Source organism: Herpailurus yagouaroundi, unplaced genomic scaffold (genome assembly GCF_014898765.1).
Source record: "Herpailurus yagouaroundi ecotype Mexico unplaced genomic scaffold, PumYag 222, whole genome shotgun sequence".
Classification (NCBI taxonomy): domain Eukaryota; kingdom Metazoa; phylum Chordata; class Mammalia; order Carnivora; family Felidae; genus Herpailurus; species Herpailurus yagouaroundi.
Genome location: NW_024412453.1, coordinates 18763477 through 18780345, shown reverse-complemented (window position 1 = coordinate 18780345; position 16869 = coordinate 18763477). Strand labels below are relative to the sequence as shown.

At 62.6% G+C, this 16869-nt stretch overlaps 2 protein-coding genes across 3 annotated transcripts; both read right to left on the bottom strand.

Annotated features, from left to right (window-relative positions):
- Window positions 1–1571: 1571 nt before the first annotated feature.
- On the bottom strand, window positions 1572–4133 carry LOC121019737 (mastin-like). 2 transcript variants are annotated; one of them, XM_040459497.1, is made up of 5 exons: window positions 4073–4133; window positions 3712–3892; window positions 3201–3471; window positions 2067–2230; window positions 1572–1970 (listed from the first exon to the last, which is right to left on the bottom strand). In XM_040459497.1, the coding sequence occupies exons 1-5, from the start codon at window positions 4131–4133 to the stop codon at window positions 1907–1909; spliced, it is 741 nt and encodes a 246-aa protein (XP_040315431.1). In that variant the 3' UTR covers window positions 1572–1906. The 2 variants fall into 2 exon arrangements, with proteins under 2 accessions (XP_040315431.1, XP_040315432.1); XM_040459498.1 differs by having other exon boundaries at window positions 2067–2236; window positions 3212–3471.
- Window positions 4134–6141: 2008 nt separating this feature from the next.
- LOC121019735 (mastin-like) lies at window positions 6142–8216 on the bottom strand. Its single transcript, XM_040459495.1, is given in 6 exon segments — window positions 6142–6477; window positions 6582–6731; window positions 6733–6740; window positions 7344–7618; window positions 7780–7960; window positions 8112–8216. Coding segments are annotated over 6 exon segments (846 nt in total). The 5' UTR covers window positions 8173–8216; the 3' UTR covers window positions 6142–6306.
- Between the last annotated feature and the right edge of the window lie 8653 nt (window positions 8217–16869).

The following is a 16869-nucleotide window of genomic DNA, read 5'->3' as shown; positions in this document are numbered from 1 at the left end:
TGGATGAATGAGTGGATGGATGAATGAATGGATGAGTGGATGGGTGGATGGATGAGTGGATGGATGGATGGATGAATGGATGAGTGGGTGGATGGATGGATGGATGGATGGGTGGGTGAGTGTATGGATGAATGAATGGATGAGTGGATGGGTGGATGGATGATTGGATGGATGATTGGATGGGTGGATAGATGAGTGGATGAGTGGATGGATGAGTGGGTGGATGGATGAGTGGATGGATGGATGGATGGATGGTTGAGTGGATAGATGAGTGGATGGATGAGAGGATGGATGGATGGATGAGTGGGTGGATGTATGAGTGCATGGATGGATAGATGTGTGGATAGATAGATGAGTGGGTAGGTGGTTGGATGATAGATGGTTGGAATTTTGAGATGAGGCTGGCCTTCTAGCAGAGGGTGGGCTGAGAACAGCGGCCCAAGAGTGGAGTATCGCTGAGAACATCCTCCCTCCCTCTTGCCAGTCCACCCATCCTTCTACCCCCACTACCCCCACCACCCCACCACTTTTTGGCATGGAGCAACAACCTCTCCAACCCAAGCCCCAGAGCAGATGGAGCCATCAGGAAGTCCCAGGGCCCCTGGGCCACCCCAGCCGTACCCACACCCAAGAAATCATTGGTCACGTTCTGTCTTGCTTTGCTAACAGTTTAACGAAACAAAACTGAGACTTGGCCCCGGACCCTTCTGTTCCTAACCACACCCTCGCTCAGAGAAGTTTCCATTTCTCTTCTTCTTAGTGTAAGGGAGGAAGGAGCAGCAGCCACCAGGGTGGAAGGGACTGAGGACCCTGTGGGGGTGGGGGGAGCAGAGGAGTCAGATGTTGGAAGGAGGACAGAGCAGAGAGACTGGGACAGGGAAGGAGCTGGGCAGGAACCCAGCCAGAGAGGTGAGCTGTCATCCCGCCTCCACCTCTGGATCTTGTTGGCCACAGTCAACTTTCTGAAATTCGAACAGCACTGATCAGTGGAACTTTCCACAACAGTGGACTGTGTCTCTGTGCCCACTATGCCACAGCGAGACTGAGGATGTGAGTTTTCACGTAATTCACTCTTGGTGATGCGTACGTGGCCCCACATGGCCGGCGGGCTCCCGGGCCCCACACTGGCAGACAGGGTGCAGGCCGTCCTGCAGGAGCTGGAGTGAATCCCCACTGTTGTAGGGAAGGACAGATGCCGGCGTAGGACCACCTCTCACTTTTCTTGGTGTCTGGCCCCCAGGGGAGGCTGGGTTCGATGGTGCAGTTAGGGAACATGAGGTAATGCAGGGGAAGGAGTGCCGGGAGGTGACATTGGTCTCATCCCTGAGGACTGGGGGGGACGAGGCTGGGAAGGGAGGCCGAGCCGCAGGAGGGGTCTAGAATGTGGCCTCCTGGAAACAGACCCCACCCAGGGCAGGGCAGTAACCACGGGGCCTCCCCGGCTCAGCCACTCGCCCTGCCAGCAGATACAATTGGTCCAGGTTGTTCCTGAAGCTTTCAGAGCCTTGGAACCTCCACCAGGAAGTACCCCCTCCCCACCGCGGTCAAGTACATGCAGAAATCCTGGAGGCTGCTTTGCACACAGTTTAATAGGACAGCAGACAGCGGGAAGGAGGGAGGTCCCTGACGCTTCTTACCCAACGTGCCCGCTGTCAAGGAAACACCAGCTTCCCAGCCCCTCCTCTGCCTCTTGGGCCCCAAAGTCAGAGAAGGACAGGGCACCGAGGGGACAGGGCACCTGGGAGACGGTGGTGCCGAATGGGGGAGGTGGCAGGGGTGGCTGGCTCCTCGGCCACACAGGCCCATCAAGGCCCCAGGGGGACGTGCTGGTAGATCCAGGATGAGTAGGTCATCACGCGGGTGTAGACCGCAGGATAGTCGATGTGCCCGGAGGCCATGCCCCAGCTCAGCACTCCCACTTGGATCCACATGTCCAGCCAGGAACAGACCAGGGGGCCCCCCGCATCACCCTGTAAGGGGGACTCACAGGTCAGTCGGCCGCAGGGCGCCCTACTGCAACACCCAGAAGCCCTGAAATGGAGGGCAGGGGCGGGCCCGAGTCTCACCTGCCGGGAACCCCTTCCCCTCCTCCCTGCACACAGCATGTCCTTCTTGATGACACGGCCGTGGCCTCCAGCAGGTGACCCCTGGCGGTAGATCTTCTCGCAGACCTGGTTCTCCACGATGGGGACCTCCGCCTCCTGCAGGCGGTGGGCTGGGGATGGCAGGGCTGCGGGAGGGGCTGGGTGAGAGAGGGCGGCTCCAGGGGCTCACGCCCCTCCCCCCGGGGCGCCAGGTCACGCTCCCCTGGGTCCCTCCTCTCGGAGTCACGCGTCACACCATCACTTGGATGGAAAAAGGGACGGGAATCATGGCCAATTTGTTGTCGTGTATCCAAAAGCCGCTCCATGAAATCAGAGGCCAGGCTTGGGTACACGAGAGAAAGGCCATGCGGAAACCAACGAGCCACACTGAGGTCCCTGTCCCGACTGGCGGTCACACGGTGGGGGTTTTGAAGACTTTGCTACTTTACTCACAACCAAGAGGCCAAGCCTCGACATTCTGGTGCGTCAACAGAGCGGGGCCACGCCCGGGGCTGGGGGCCCAGAAAGTTCACTCACAGCCAGACCCCAGAAAGAGCTGGGATGGGTTTTGAGGGATCTTTGGGGTCCGGGAGCCACGCGGTTCCCTGCCGTGTTTGGTGGTCGCCGGGCGGGGTGGTGCCGGAGGAAGCCACACCCTCACTCTCAGCCTGCGGGTCCCCCCCAACCCCCGCAGCCGGCCAGTGACACGAGTCAGGGTGGGGAGGGAGCCCCTCCCAGGACCATCATGTGATCCTGAGCCCGGGGCCTCCTTCACCCCGGCCTCAGTTTCCCCGTCTCAACCTCCGGTGTGCAATCAGCCTGGGTAAACGGGCAGGGAGGGAAGCACAGCCGTGAACCCCTCCCAGCAGGACGAGTCCCGAGTCCCTGGGTTCCCAGCTGCAGGAGCAGGGACCCCTTGCTCGTAGGCTGTTGTCCAAGTTTAAACAAGGACGTTCTCAGATGCCTCCTGAGGCCGGGCCAGGGGTGGGTGGCCAGTAGTCCGGCCGGCCCATCTGTGACGGGCATGTTCCCCCACCGACCGAGGCCGTGGGCCGTGCGGTCCCCACCGCACCCCCGTGTCCTCTGCCTTGTCCCTCCTCTGGGCCCCCCCCCGGCCTTCCCCGGGGCCCCAAAGGTGCCCCAGCCGGTCACCCAGCACTTTGTTCTGGGGCTGAGCACCAGTGAGTCAGGAGCAAGGCTGACGGGGTTCACGTGCTGGGAAAGCGTCACAGGCGCCTCCAGTCTCAGCAGGGCGATGTCCGCGCCCCCACAGGCAGACAGGCTCGCGTTGAACTTGGGGTGGCGGATGATCTCGGCCACGTTGTGCAGCTGGTCGTGGTCATAGAGTCTCAGCTGCCCCATTTGGACCCTGTATTTCTTTGGCTCCCTGGGAGAGAGACCAGGAGCTTCTCCAGGAAGCCGGATGGGGGCGGGCACCTGGTCACCCCCCCCCCCAGCAGGACTGTCTCCAGGGGCTCAGAGCCTGAAGGCTCCCCCTGACGCCCCCAGAGCCACCCAGACCCGGAGTCTCCTGGCCCAGGACACTGTCCCCTCACACCACCCCGGCCCTCTGCCTGCTCCCCTCCCGCCCCCCTCCCCTGCCAGGGGGGCGGCCAGAGTCACCCACAGTCCAACGCAGTGGGCCGCGGTCAGCACCCACTGGGGGTGGACGAGGGAGCCGCCACATTCGTGCTGCCACCGGTCACACTCTTCGTTGAAGACCCTCAGGCTGACCTGCCATGGCCACTTCCCAGCAGGGATGTCATGGTCCCCGTCAGTGCCCACCAGCTCGGGCCCCAGGCCAGGCCCTGGGGAAGCGCAGTGGGGAGCCGTCAGGGACCCAGAGGCCGCCGCCTGGGGCTAAGCACAGCCTCCCACACTTAGCATGTCCCAAGGGTCACAACCCTGTCCCACTCCAGGTCAGTGCAGGCCCGAGGTCACCGATGGGTTTCAGGACAACGGGAGCACTGCATGGGGTAGGCACTCACCAGGGGTCACGGGCACAGAGCCCCCCAGGCAGGGAAGGGTCACGAACAGCAGCCACAGCATCTGTGGGGGGAGAGGGGGCGGCTGGAGTCAGGACACCAGGGCCAGGTCCCCCGCGTCTGGGATGGAGAGGGCAGGGGTCTGGGCTATGTCCTCACCCTTCTGGGTCCTCTCCCTTCTGCCCCTGGGGCCTCGGAGCCCCTTTATCCTGCAAGCCCAGGAAGTGGGTGGGCCAAGAGCGGGGAACCTGGGGGCAAGGCCCCCCCCCACTAGTGGTCAGGGCACCAGCACCTTCAGAGAACCCACTGTTGCTGGCCCAGGGCCAGGCGCTGGGAACCCAGCAGCCAGAGTGGACACAGGCCCATCCGGGGGTGAATCGGGCCTCCTGGGGTGATAGTAGGTGCCCAGGGTCAGGAAAGGCCCGTCCTGGGGGGCGCAGATCCGAAGGGTAAGGGTGGAGCCTCGTTCTGCAGGCCCAGGCCCTGGGTCCACACCTGCCCTCCGACCCCTTGCGGGACCACCAGCTCCCCAGGCAGCCCCACAGGAGGTCCCGTAACCTGGCCCCAGCCGGCGAGGGCCATGGGTGCAGCGACCTCCGTGGGGACCCAGCACGACCTGCGTGGAGGCCTCCTCCCTCTTCCCAGGACTGGACACACGCTGGACCAGCACAGGACAAGGCTCCCCAGTCTCAGCACCGGGGTCTGGCGGAGGTTTGCGGGATGAGGGTGCCGTGGCTGGGGGAGGGTCCAGTCATCTGGAGCCCGGTGAGTCCCTGCTGGGCCCTGAAACCTGGGCTGAGGGGGCAGGGTGGGACGCTTGGGCATGAGGGGCTGCCCCCCGACCCCGTCACCGCAGCCGACCTCTCACCCGCGCCCTCGTCCGCCCTCAGCCTCCCTGCTGCCGGCACAGCTGGGTCCCTGCCATGGTTCCACCCGGTCACGTGGCCGAACCACGATGAGGGGATGGGGAAGCACCCGCCGACCCCTAAGAAGGGACCCCCGAACTCAGGGGGGGCTGGACGCTGGGCCCCCATCTGATGGATGATCCCAGAATGGTCCTACTACACGCCTGGTGGCTGTCCCTTTTAAGACCCCCACGTCCCCAGTGCAGGGAGGGGTGCCCGGGAGACCCCAACTCGTTTATGGACACCGATGTCTGGGTGGCTTCTCCAGGCACTCGTGTCCTGGTTCGTCAGCTACAAATTAGTCAGAAAATGAAAGCTCTGAGCTCTTTAAAAGTTTTTCAGTTCCATGTTTATTTGGTGTTTTGTGTTTGTTCGTTTTTTAAGGCAGCTGGGTTTGGCGGGGAGGGACAGAGCTGAGGTTTCTGGAGCAGAGCCGTGCAGGACAGGACGGGGCGCAGCCTGGGGGGCCCCTGATGTGGGACTTCCTTGCTGTAGGTCGGAGCATTCAGGACCCTGACGGACAGGTGTGTGGGGCGGGGAACAGCTGTCCCGTCACCTTCACGGCCAGATATTCCAGAGGCGCCAAAGGAGACCCCCGTTTTCCTGGTGAAGCTGTCCTCGCAGGGTAACCTGGCGGCCTGATGTCATCCCCGCAGGGAGGACCTTAGGGGACCGAGGCTTTCGGGACACGTTATCAGAATGAGAGAAAGAGACGTTTTGATTTGTCAGATGGGACATTGAAAATCCAGGGAAGCATCTGGTGCCAGAAGGCGAGGAAATGGTCTGTAGAACGGGCCCGACACCGTCCAGGAGTGCAGGGCGTTCTGGAGGAACAGAGGGGCAAAGGAGGACCCCCCAGGGCCTCCCGCTGGATCCCGAGCCTCGTGCCAGCGGAGGGAGGGAGGAAGAGAGATCTAGGACCGAAGCCCCCCCGGCACCGAAAGCAGCACATCGTCCCCTGACATTCTTCACTTGATCTTAGCCAAAAGGCCGAGAAGCGATCGTCCCCTGACATTCTTTCGGGGCCCCCGGGAGCCACCCCTCTCCTCTCTGCCTGGCCCGCAGATGCCAGCGCCAGGGACCCCAACAGGCAGGCCTGGCCAGCGCCCCCCCACCCCTCCCCCCCCAGCAGCAGACGCACCACAGTCAAGCACAGACGCGGCCTTGGGCGGTTCTCCCAGAGCGTTTAATGAGACTCCAATCGAAGCGGTCCCCTGTGTTTCCTGGGCTTTTTCCCACGCTGGACTCCCCTCGAGGAGCCGCTCCCCCGCTCCCCCCAACCCCGCAGGGAAACGTGGTGCCGAGACAAGGGACTTCGGGGGTCTGTCCCTTCTAGGGTGCGGGGGACAGAGGGACGTGCCGGCAGATCCAGGGCACGTAGCTCGTCACTCGCGTGTACACCCCGGGGAAGTCGCGATGACCGCACTGGTGGCCCCAGCTCACGATCCCCACCTGGAACCAGGTGCAGTTCCAGCGGCACACCAGGGGGCCCCCGGAGTCCAGCTGCGGGGAGAGAAGGCCCTCAGCCCGGGCTCCCCGCGTCCCCACGGCCCGGGGACCGGCGGGAAGGGCACAGAGGACGAGGCCAGGGCAGCCGGGAGCCTCACCCGGCAGGAGTCCCGGCCCTCACTCCCCGCACATAGCATGTCGGCCTTGATGACCTGATCGCTGCTGTCCGAAGAGTTCTGATAGTGGCGGTTACACTCCTTGTTCCCCACCACGGGGATCTCCACCTCCTGCAGGTGGTAGGGGGGGGGGCAGAGGCGCTGCGGGGAGGCGCCGCGTCAGAACCGGGCTCGCCTTCTTCCCGGCCGCTGTGTGCTGGGCCGCCCCCCACTGCCAGGCCTGACCCCGGGGCCCAGCACCAGCCCCCGCAGGTACAGCCCACGTCCTCTGTGCCCGGGCATCTGTCCAGGTGCCCACGCGGCTCCAGGACGCAGGACTCCCTCGCCGGAGTCTCGGCCCCCGAGCCCGAGGACAGGCCCCGGGAGAGCCCTCCAGTGTCGGCGGGACTCACGGCTCCTGCGGGGAAACTCCGCCTCAGCGACAGAGGAGCCCCGCACCTTGTGGCTCGCCCAAACTCAGCGAGCCTGAGTTCGTCCCCCGTGACGTGACCGCCCCCGTGCGCCCTCCGACTGTGGTGGCCAGAGTCCAGCTCGGATACGGCAGGGGCCGGAGTCAAACGCGGAACCGCCTGCCCCGGGGCGAGCGTCCAGTTCCTGACGTCTGTTCCAGAAACTTCCTGCCCAGAACCCCGGCATCCGCCTGACCCTGGGGATCCCAAAAGGCCCGTGCAGTGAGCCACTCTCTTTAAAGGCCCAGCCACCCCATCCCCCTATCCTTCCCCGGCTAGTCTCCCCAATACCTACAGTTGTCCGCAATGTCACCCCAGCCGGTCACCCAGCACATCTTCCTTGAGGGGACCCGTAGGGAGGCAGGCGGGAGGGAGACCAGGTTGACATGCTCAGAGAGCATCACGGGCGCCTCCAGTCTCAGCAGGGCGATGTCCGCGCCCCCCCAGGCGGACAGGCTCGCGTTGAACTTGGGGTGGCGGATGATCTCGGCCACCTTGTGCAGCTGGTCGTGGTCATAGAGTCTCAGCTGCCCGACTTGGACCCTGAAGGCACAAGCCTCCAAGTCCTCCCTGGGGGAGAAGGGGCCCAGGGCTTCTCAGGGGGGGGGGCGGGGGGCACGCAGAGCTGGGAGGGAGACCCCAGGAAGCCCGCCCAAAACAGCAGGACCCTGCACATGGCACACCCCCACCCAGCTTGCACCCAGCCACGGGGATGGTGACGCACGACTCACGGCTCAACGCAGTGGGCAGCAGTCAGCACCCACTGGGGGTGGATGAGGGAGCCCCCGCATTCGTGCTGCCACAGGCCAAGCCTCATGTCGTAGAACCTCAGGCTGACCTGCCACGGATACCTCCAGCCTGAGACATCGCAGCCCCCCACGATGCCCACCGACTCTCGTCCTGGGCTGGGGGCTGCGGAACAAGTTGAGGGGCTATCAGGGGCCCAGACAATGACCTCAGAGTTCAGGAAGGGACAAGGGAAGCTTTTCCCAAAGGGACAGTCCCCACAACCCCTGGACTACTTCTGGGAGCCCTGAGCACATTGGAGGGGATCCGGACTCACCAGGGGTCACGGGCACAGAGCCCCCCGGGAAGGGGAGAGTCAGAAACAGTAGCCACAGCATCTTCAGGGGACCCGAGGGGAAGAGCTCAGATGCAGCTTTCTCCACGGCGGCCCCTTCCCTGGGCGTCCCTCCCCGGCCCCCATTTATCCTAACAACACAGGAAGTGACCAGAGTGGGTCAGCCCTCCCCCGGCGGGGGGGGGGGGGGGGGGGGGAACACTCTGTGGCGAAACAGGGCACAGCCTTGCCACCTTCTGCCAGCCAGGCAGAGCAGGCGGGGGAGGAAACCCCCTGGGCCACACCGTGGGGGCAGGTCCCATCGTGAAGGACACAGTCGCGAATGTGGTGTCTGGAGAGAGTGAGACCTTCCGTGAAGAGACGGCCCGTCCCGGCTGCTGTCTCAGGAAGGTGATTTGAGGCTGAGACAGAGATGAACTTGAAGCCATCTGTCCTCAGCCTCGGTGTCACCCCTTAGCCCGGGGTCCTGCTCCCCTGGGCCCCGGTCACTCCTGGAAATTAAGGAGCCCGTCACCCGGGGCTGATGACACCCGGGCCGTGGCCCCAGGGGACTCACCGTCACTGGCTCTCACACAGAGGCTCCGGGAGGCTCCACATCCAGGCCAAAGGACAGTTTCAGCCACAAGGGAGTGGGGGCCGGGCTGTCGGAGGGCCCCCGGGGAACCCTGGGGACTCAGCCTTCTCGGGGGAATACGTCATCATCCCCAGAGCCAAAGCACGGTGTGGTCAGTGTATCCCTGGCCGTAGCCTCGGGGGGCAGGACAGGCCTGGGGAACACGGGGAACGCTGGAGGGTGCTGAGGGCCTGTGCTGTGCCCGGTTTTGAGGCCGTGAAAGAATCAGAGGTAAAGGGCCGTGAGATTCCCCAGGGTCCTTCCCGGGCCCCGGACACAGCCCCTGTGAGCCTGCCGCTCGCAGACCAGCTGCCGGCCGCCTTCTAGGAGAGCCTGAGGTTTAGAGACGGTTCTGCTAACGGTGTGTGGGGACAGGTGTGTGCGTCTGACAGGAGACTCAGGAGGGACAGAGATGTTCCTCCGGTTCCCCACAGAGGGGAGGGCTCCGTGGGTTCCGCCGGAGAGGGCCCCTGTTACGGCCTGAGCTGCGTCCCCCGCAATTCACATGTCGAAGGGCCGGTCCCCAGCACCGCGGGACGTGACTATACCTGGAGACGGGGTCTTTACACAGGCGATTTAGGTAAATCGGGGCCACATGGGCAGGCCCTAATCCACTCTGGCTGAGTCCTTGTAAGAGGCAATGGAGATACAGACAGGCACAGAGGGACACGGCGAGGGGCCCAGGAGAGGGCCTCAGAGGAGCCGGCCCTGCCCCGCCTGGATCCCGGTCCTCCAGCCCCAAAGAGGGAGAAAAAAAACACATGAGGCTGCCCCGCGAGTGGGCGTGGGGGGCTTTGCTCCGAGCTGTGCCGCTGGGCTGGGACATCTCAGGACCAGTTCGGTCGTGCTCCTGTGGGGATCCCTTCGCTCTATCTACGATTCACAGACGGTGCCCCAGCCGGGCTTGTACTTCCTGACAACTCGGTCTCTCTTCCGTGGAGTGTCTGGGCCTCCCTGCTCACCCAGGCAAGGGGAAGTGAGGGGGCGTCGGGGCCCGGGTCCCCAGGCCACCGGGAACCTTGTGTTGGAGACCCTCCGGGAGGCCCGCGCTCCGCTGACCTCAGCCGCTCCCCGAGGCCCCCGAGTCGATGAAGCTGTGACCCCGGGCCCTGAGCCCCGGGCCCCGGGCCCAGCCCAGGCTGCATCACAGCTGAGCTATGGAGACGGGGAGGTGCTGGGAGGCCCACGCAGCCCCGAAGAAGGGGTGAGGAACCCCAGTCCCAACCTCAGGGCAGGAGACGGCGGCCTGGTCCTTTTCTGCTCAGGCTGACTGTAGACAGGCAGGGCCAGAGCATGGTGTGGGGCACCGGGGAGCCCCGGGGCAGGTCAGGGAGGGCACGGGGGCGACGCGCCCACTCTCGTCATCTGTCGGGCCCTGGCGCTCGGCTCCCTTTAGCAGGGCCGCCCAGAAGAGGCAGGAGACCCCGGAAAAGGCCTTGGACCTACAGCCTGCAGGTGCCCAGGGGGACCAGCCACAGGTGCGGCCAGACACGGAGCCTAGAAACGCAAGCAGGGTCTTCCCTGCGGATGAAGGTGTCTTCTGAGGAGACCCTCCCGCCTGGATAGTTCCACTTTGAGCCCCAGGGGACACATCTGATGATTTCCGTGTGGAAATGTGACTCAGGCAGCCCTGGAGGAAGCCGTGGGTGATGGGTGGGCACCTCTGTGTGCTCCTGCCCACTCCGACCACGAGGCGGGGGCCAGGCCGGAGACACACGCACGCGCTCGCCATTCTGCGTGTCATTAAAGGCAAGGAAAAAAAATCATTTAGAACCGAGCAAACTGCCCTTCAAGGGCAACCTAAGGATATCCTCGGTAACGCAGCATCTCAAACCTTTGATACTCTCTGCGACGGTTGAGATAAGACTCGTAAAGGAAAATGTTGCAAGAGATCTATTCAGCGAAAGAAATCAAATATCGTGATAAAGGTTACCACCATCCTTTTCAAAAAGATAGTGTCGAAGACCGAGAGAAGCCGTATCCACAGTAACCCAGCATCAACAGTTCAGATATCAACACAACGGAATCAGGAAAGTGAGAGCCGGAGATACGAGGTGCGGGCGGCGCGGACACGATCTCATCTTCCCGCATACGTCTGTTCTAGAAGACAGGGAAGGGAGGGAGAAGAAGGAACAAACCCGGGGCTAGTGGCCCAATATAAGATATAATACGTTCACGTGGTAGAAATCAGTCTGAGCACATCAGTGATCGTAATAAACACAGAGGGACAGAACTTAGTGGCCAAAAGTCCAGTTCTGAAGGTGGATTGGCTATTAAAACACACACATCCAGGTGATACACTGTTTGCAAGACAGAAGCAAAAGTCAAGGGGAGAAGGGTGGGAAAAGGTATTACAGGCAGATAAATGCTAGACCACCTGTAGCGTGATTCGTTGAAAAGCGTTTTTGGCAAGTTGGGAGTTTGTCAGCATTGAAAAACACTCATCAAAACACACTCGAAGAGGGGTGCCTGGGTGCCTCAGTCGGTTGAGCCTCTGACTCTCCATTTCGGCTCAGGTCACGATCCCAGGGTCTTGGGATCGAGCCCCGTGTCGGGCTCTGGGCCGAGTGTGGAGTCCGCTTGGGATTCGCGCTCTCCCTCTCTGCCCCTCCCCCGCTCGTGTGAGCTCTGTCACTGTAAGTAGATAAGTAGGTAAGTAATTAAATAAAATCTTAAAAAGTAATTCTAGAGAGGTACATCATAGTAGATTATCAGGATTTTTCTCTAAGTCGTTGTCATGGTAAAATACACATAACGTAAAATTCACCTTAAACGTTTCGAGCACGCTGTTCCGTGGCACTAAATATATTCACAGCGTACACCCGTCCCCACCATCCACGTCCGGAACTTCCTCATCTCACAAAACTGACGCGCTGGCTCCTGCCATCTGCTTCCCGTGCCTGTGATCTGATGGCTCCAGGGACCTGTGTCCTGCGGTGTGTGCCTGGTGCATGTCGATATGGTCCTCGGGGTTTATCTGTGTTGGAGCGAGCGTCACTATTCCCCCTTCTCAAGGCTGAATCACAGTCCCCTGCACAGACCACACGGCGTGTACTCATTCGCTGGGCGCTCCCTTTGGAACACGTGTGAGCTCTTCGGATGTACTTCTGGAGAGCCCCGAACCGGTAGAGACATGAGCCGCGGCCTTGGAGAGAAGGGCGACGTGTCATGGAGGCGTGAACACCTGTAGATTCACCGTGATTCCCGTGTAAATCCCAAATGGGCCTTTTCACGGGCTCTGATGACATTTTCCAAAAGTACCCCAGGACAACACAGGGCCAACGGTACCGGGCCCTACCGGGGAGGGACGGCGGGGAGGGACGCCCTTACTACAGATCAGGACTGTGGTGGGCCCGTGCATCCTCCCAAGTGGCTCCGTCAGACTGACTCTGGCCGGTGTCCACACTGGGCTAAGCATCACTGGGGCTGGTTGGGTTCTGAGTCAGCACCGCGGCCCTCGATGCCTCTGCGTGCCGGTTCCCCATCTGCAGCTTGACCACCTCCCGGGGTAAAGCTGGCAGAGGAAAGTGCGTGTCTCCCCTTTCCCTTCCTGGGACCAGTGCTAACGACTGGTCTTTCAGTCACTCAACAAACATTTACTGAGCCCGGCGCCGTGCCAGTCACAGGGCCGTGAGAACACAATGCATAAAACGGGCACAGGGTCTGCCCTGGTCTGGGCTGCAGAATAGGGTCATTGGAGGTGGTGAGAAACACAGTGAAGAAACAAAGCAGGGACCGACCAGGGACCCGGGGACGTGTGCACACTAGGCTTCTGCTGGGGGTCATCAGTTGTCCTCAGGACAAAAGGACACCCTTGGGGACGGCAGGCTTGCAGGTAGGGACGAGGACATCTGTCTTCTCCCACCCAAGGCCCCGAGGCAGCCCTGCTGTGCCCGATGAAGGGTGGAGGGAACCCGGGCGGGTGGGGGGAGGGGATGGAAAGAAAGGCTCACGGCACTGGTTGGGAACTGGGTGTGTCGGAGCAGGGGGGCGGAGGGCAGGCTTCCTGGGCACCCCCTGTGCTCCACCCTGCCCGGGGCTCCTTCACAGGGCCCTACGTACGCATGACGGCCCCTGAGAACCCTGAGATTGGGTTGTCACAGTCCACTTCTGTGTGACGTGTAAGACAGTCGTGTGACACGTGTGACCCATCAGAGGGAAGGTAGGTGGGTATTCACAGCCTCCTGTCACCGAGATCCCCCCTGAAGCCTTAAGATGGGAGATCCCCAGACCCGGTGCCGGGTCCCTTGCAGAGACCGCCCTCCCCCGGACACGGCATTCAAACAGGCTAATCAGACCCGGGGCAGCCCTGAGCCTCACCCAACCTGAGCCTGGCCCCAGGCCCCTGGCATGACAGCCACCAAGGAGCCATATGGGCTCAGGGCAGCCCGAGAGCCCACGAGAGAAGCCGGTGCCCCGCTCAGGACAGGGAGTGACGTTCGTTCTCCTTGCCGTGGGGTTTGCAGTAGCCTCCCCCAGCCCGAAGGTGGGGGGTCTGGGGTCAGAGACCAGGCGGGAACAGCCCGGATGGGGTGCGGACACCCCTAGCCCCTCCCCCTACCCCCACACCCGCCGCAGGCTGGCCGGGCTCGCTGCTTCTCGTCCCCAGGGTCACCCCCCTCCGGTCGAATGCCTGTAAATGGCCAGCAGGACATGTTGTCTGCCCGGCAGTCATGACTCACACCTGAAATCTTTGCTCAGCGCAGCGCTCTGGGTGACCCGTTTAAGGCCCAGGGACACGCCTGCTGATTTCACTGAGAAAAGGACACAACAGCCACGGAGGTAGAGCCGGGGGCCGAGGAGGCCGTGAGCACCCTGCCGCTGGCCAGGCCGGGTCCCCCCTCTCTGGCCTCAGACCCCCCGGGAAGTTGGGGGGGCGTGGGGACAGCCAGACCCGGCGGCTCATCCCAGCTCACAAACCCCAGTGGTCAGTTTTCAGGAATTTGGTGACTCAGCGGTTATACACAGGCATGAATGAATTAAATCATACGATTTTATAATTTAGACCATGAGGGTCACCCGGCTGGCTCAGGCAGTGGAGCACAGGACCCTTGATCTCGGGGTCGTGAGTTCCATCCCCACGTTGGGTGTAGAGATGACTTAAAAATAAAACCTTAAAAATAAACAAACATGATAACTGGAAACAGGTGGAAAACACATCAAAAATCACAGACAACCCTCACAGCAGAAACCACTGACAAAGGAAAGATTGGGGAAGAGGATAGGAGTCCGTTGGAATGAGCTCGTCTGGGGAAGAGAGGTTTATCTTCTAATAAGTTTAGCTTTTACTTATTTAGTTTTTATTTCTCTACTGAGATTTCTTACTTTTTCATTAACTGTGGGTTTTTCTTACACGGCGGAGCACAGTTTCAACCGCCGCCTTAGAGGCTTTGCCCCTGGTTCCAGCATCTGCAAGATCGGGCCGCTTCCGTCCAGCCCTGGTACCGCCTGTGACACTGGCCACGGTCCTGGCCAAGTCCCAAACCCAGGTGTCGCGGCTGCAGCCCACGCCGACTCATGCCCCGCAGGAGGGAGGTGCTGGTCCCGCCCACGGGGAGCAAGAAACCCCAGGGGCAGCCTCAGGGGGACCTAGAGACCCTTCTTCGTTTCCTCTCAAGCGGGTTCTTCAAACAGCGCCCCAAGGACCCCAGAATTCTGGGCAGGAGGCACCCAAAAAGGCCCTGGGCCCGCAGGTGCCCAAAGGGACCTATCACAGGTGCCTAGGTGTGCAAGCAGGGTCTCCCTCAGAACCAAGGAGCGAAGGCGTCATTGGGGAGGAGACCCCACCTGTTCTGGAACTATCCAGGGGACACATTGGAGGATTCAGTGCGAAAATGTTTTTAAAAAGTGCAAGCCCTCTGGGGCGCCTGGGTGGCGCAGTCGGTTGAGCGTCCGACTTCAGCCAGGTCACGATCTCGCGGTCCGGGAGTTCGAGCCCCGCGTCGGGCTCTGGGCTGATGGCTCAGAGCCTGGACCCTGTTTCTGATTCTGTGTCTCCCTCTCTCTCTGCCCCTCCCCCGTTCATGCTCTGTCTCTCTCTGTCCCCAAAATAAATAAACGTTGGGAAAAAAAAATTAAAAAAAAATAAAAAGTGCAAGCCCTCAAAGAGGCCATGGGTTACACGTGATCACCCACGGGGCCCCTGAGCCCAGCACCCGTGTGGCCCTGCCACCCACCTGCCCCTCTCCTCAAGGCTGACAGAAGTAGGGACGTGTATGCCAACAAGCGTGCCCACGCATACGCACATGTACGCGCACGTGCACGTACACACGTACGCACGTACAGACCTGTTCATAGGCACAGGCGCACCTTCACGCGCACGCACGTACACACCTGCGCACGCACGTACACACCTGCACACGCAGCCTCGCCCGGATGTTTAGAAGGACCCTGAAAGGTCAGCACTACGGCTGAGCCGCTCGGCCCAGGCTGGAGTCCAAGGGGGGGGGGGGGGTGTCGGCCCGGGTCCCCGTCCAGCGCTGGCAGGAGGGGGCGGGGCGGGGCCCACGTGGCCCCTGTTCTTCCAGGGTCCCGACCCCGCCCCTTTCCCGGGGAGCACGTGGCTGCCCTCGCGTGGGCGCCGGCGGCACTGCAGGTCACGTGACGTCGCGGAAGGCGGCTCCCGGGTCCGCGGCGAGTGCGGACCGGCTCCCGGAGCGGGCGCGGGCGCTGGGACGGCCGAGGCGGCCCCCGCTGTCCCTTGTCAGCAAGCCGGTCCCACCCGGGCCTCCTCCTCCCCCCACCCCCGCCCGGGCAGACCGCCACGAGGGCTGTGGGGGGTGGGGGCCCGGCCTCAGGGCGCCTCTTCCCTCCGGGCAGCCGCAGGTCTCTGCGGGTCGCGGCCGCCCCACGGTGGAGGTCTGCACCCGCGACCGGGCCCCTCTGGGGTTCAGGTCCTCCACAGTGTAATGGGGTCTCTGCCTGTAATTCCAAGGCGCCCCCGAGGGCCTTCGGGGTCAGCAGGGTCTTCCTCTGTGGCCTGTTTGGGGACTGCTCGGCGAGGCAGGGACTAAGGGCACAGACCGCAGGAACATCACCGTGGCCAGAGCTCACCAACCCCCCACCCCCGCCGCTCACAACCCGGGGTCGAAGATCGCCACCACACGGTGTCTCCTGCCCTGAGCCTCAGGCACCTTGTCCCTGGGGCCAGATTCTGAAGGGCCTTCCTGCTCCCGGGACCCAGGTCCTGGACAGAGGGGTGGGGAAGGGAGGGAGTGGACCTCACCCCCTGGAGCCGGCGCTCTCCCGGAGCCGCAACTTGTAGACAGCTGCTCCCGAAGGGGGCGGGGCAAGCGAGGTCCCCAGGCGCCTCCAGGTCCCAGGTGGGACTGGCCTTCCCGGGACTGAGTCCTCAGCCTCAGGGAGGGAGAAATCCAGCAGTTTAAGGGGCCGCATTGGGGATGGCCCACCCTGGGTGGGGTTGGAGGCCCCCTCACCCTCCTGCGGGCCACTCGGTTCCCCACGTCCTCTATCCCAGGATCTGGCCATGCGACTAAAAGTCCAGGTGCCCAACCAGCTCCAGGACGCAGGACTCCCTTGCCGGAGTCTGGGCCCCCAAGGCTGAGGGCCCGGAGAGCCCTCCAGCGTCCGCGGGACTCACAGCTCCCGCCTCAGCAGCAGAGGAGCCCAGCACCTTGTGGGTCACCCAAACTCAGCGAGCCTGAGTTCTTCCCCCATGATGTGACCACCCCCATGTGCCCTCCGACTGTAGTGGCCAGAGTCCAGCTGGGATGTGGCACGGGTCTGAGTCAAACACAGAACCGCCTGCCTGATGGAAGGATCCAGTTTCTGATGTCTGTTCCAGAAACTTCCCATCCCGCCTGACCCTGGGGATCCCAAAAGGCCGTGAGCTACTCGCTGTAAAGGTCCAGCCACCCCATCCCCCCCATCCTTCCCCAGCACCTATAATGGTCTGTGATGTCACCCCAGCCGGCGGAGACGGGGTCAGCCCAGCTCAAGACAGTGGCCAGAGGGGACCACCTCCCGGCCGGCGCACAACCTGGCCTCCCTCCAGCCGCCCCTGTCTCCGGGGACCCGGATCTGTGGCCTCCCACACACGGGGAGACCCCGAGCCCAGCTGACATCCCACTGTATCTGCCCCGCCTCCCCGACTCACTCCTCGTCACC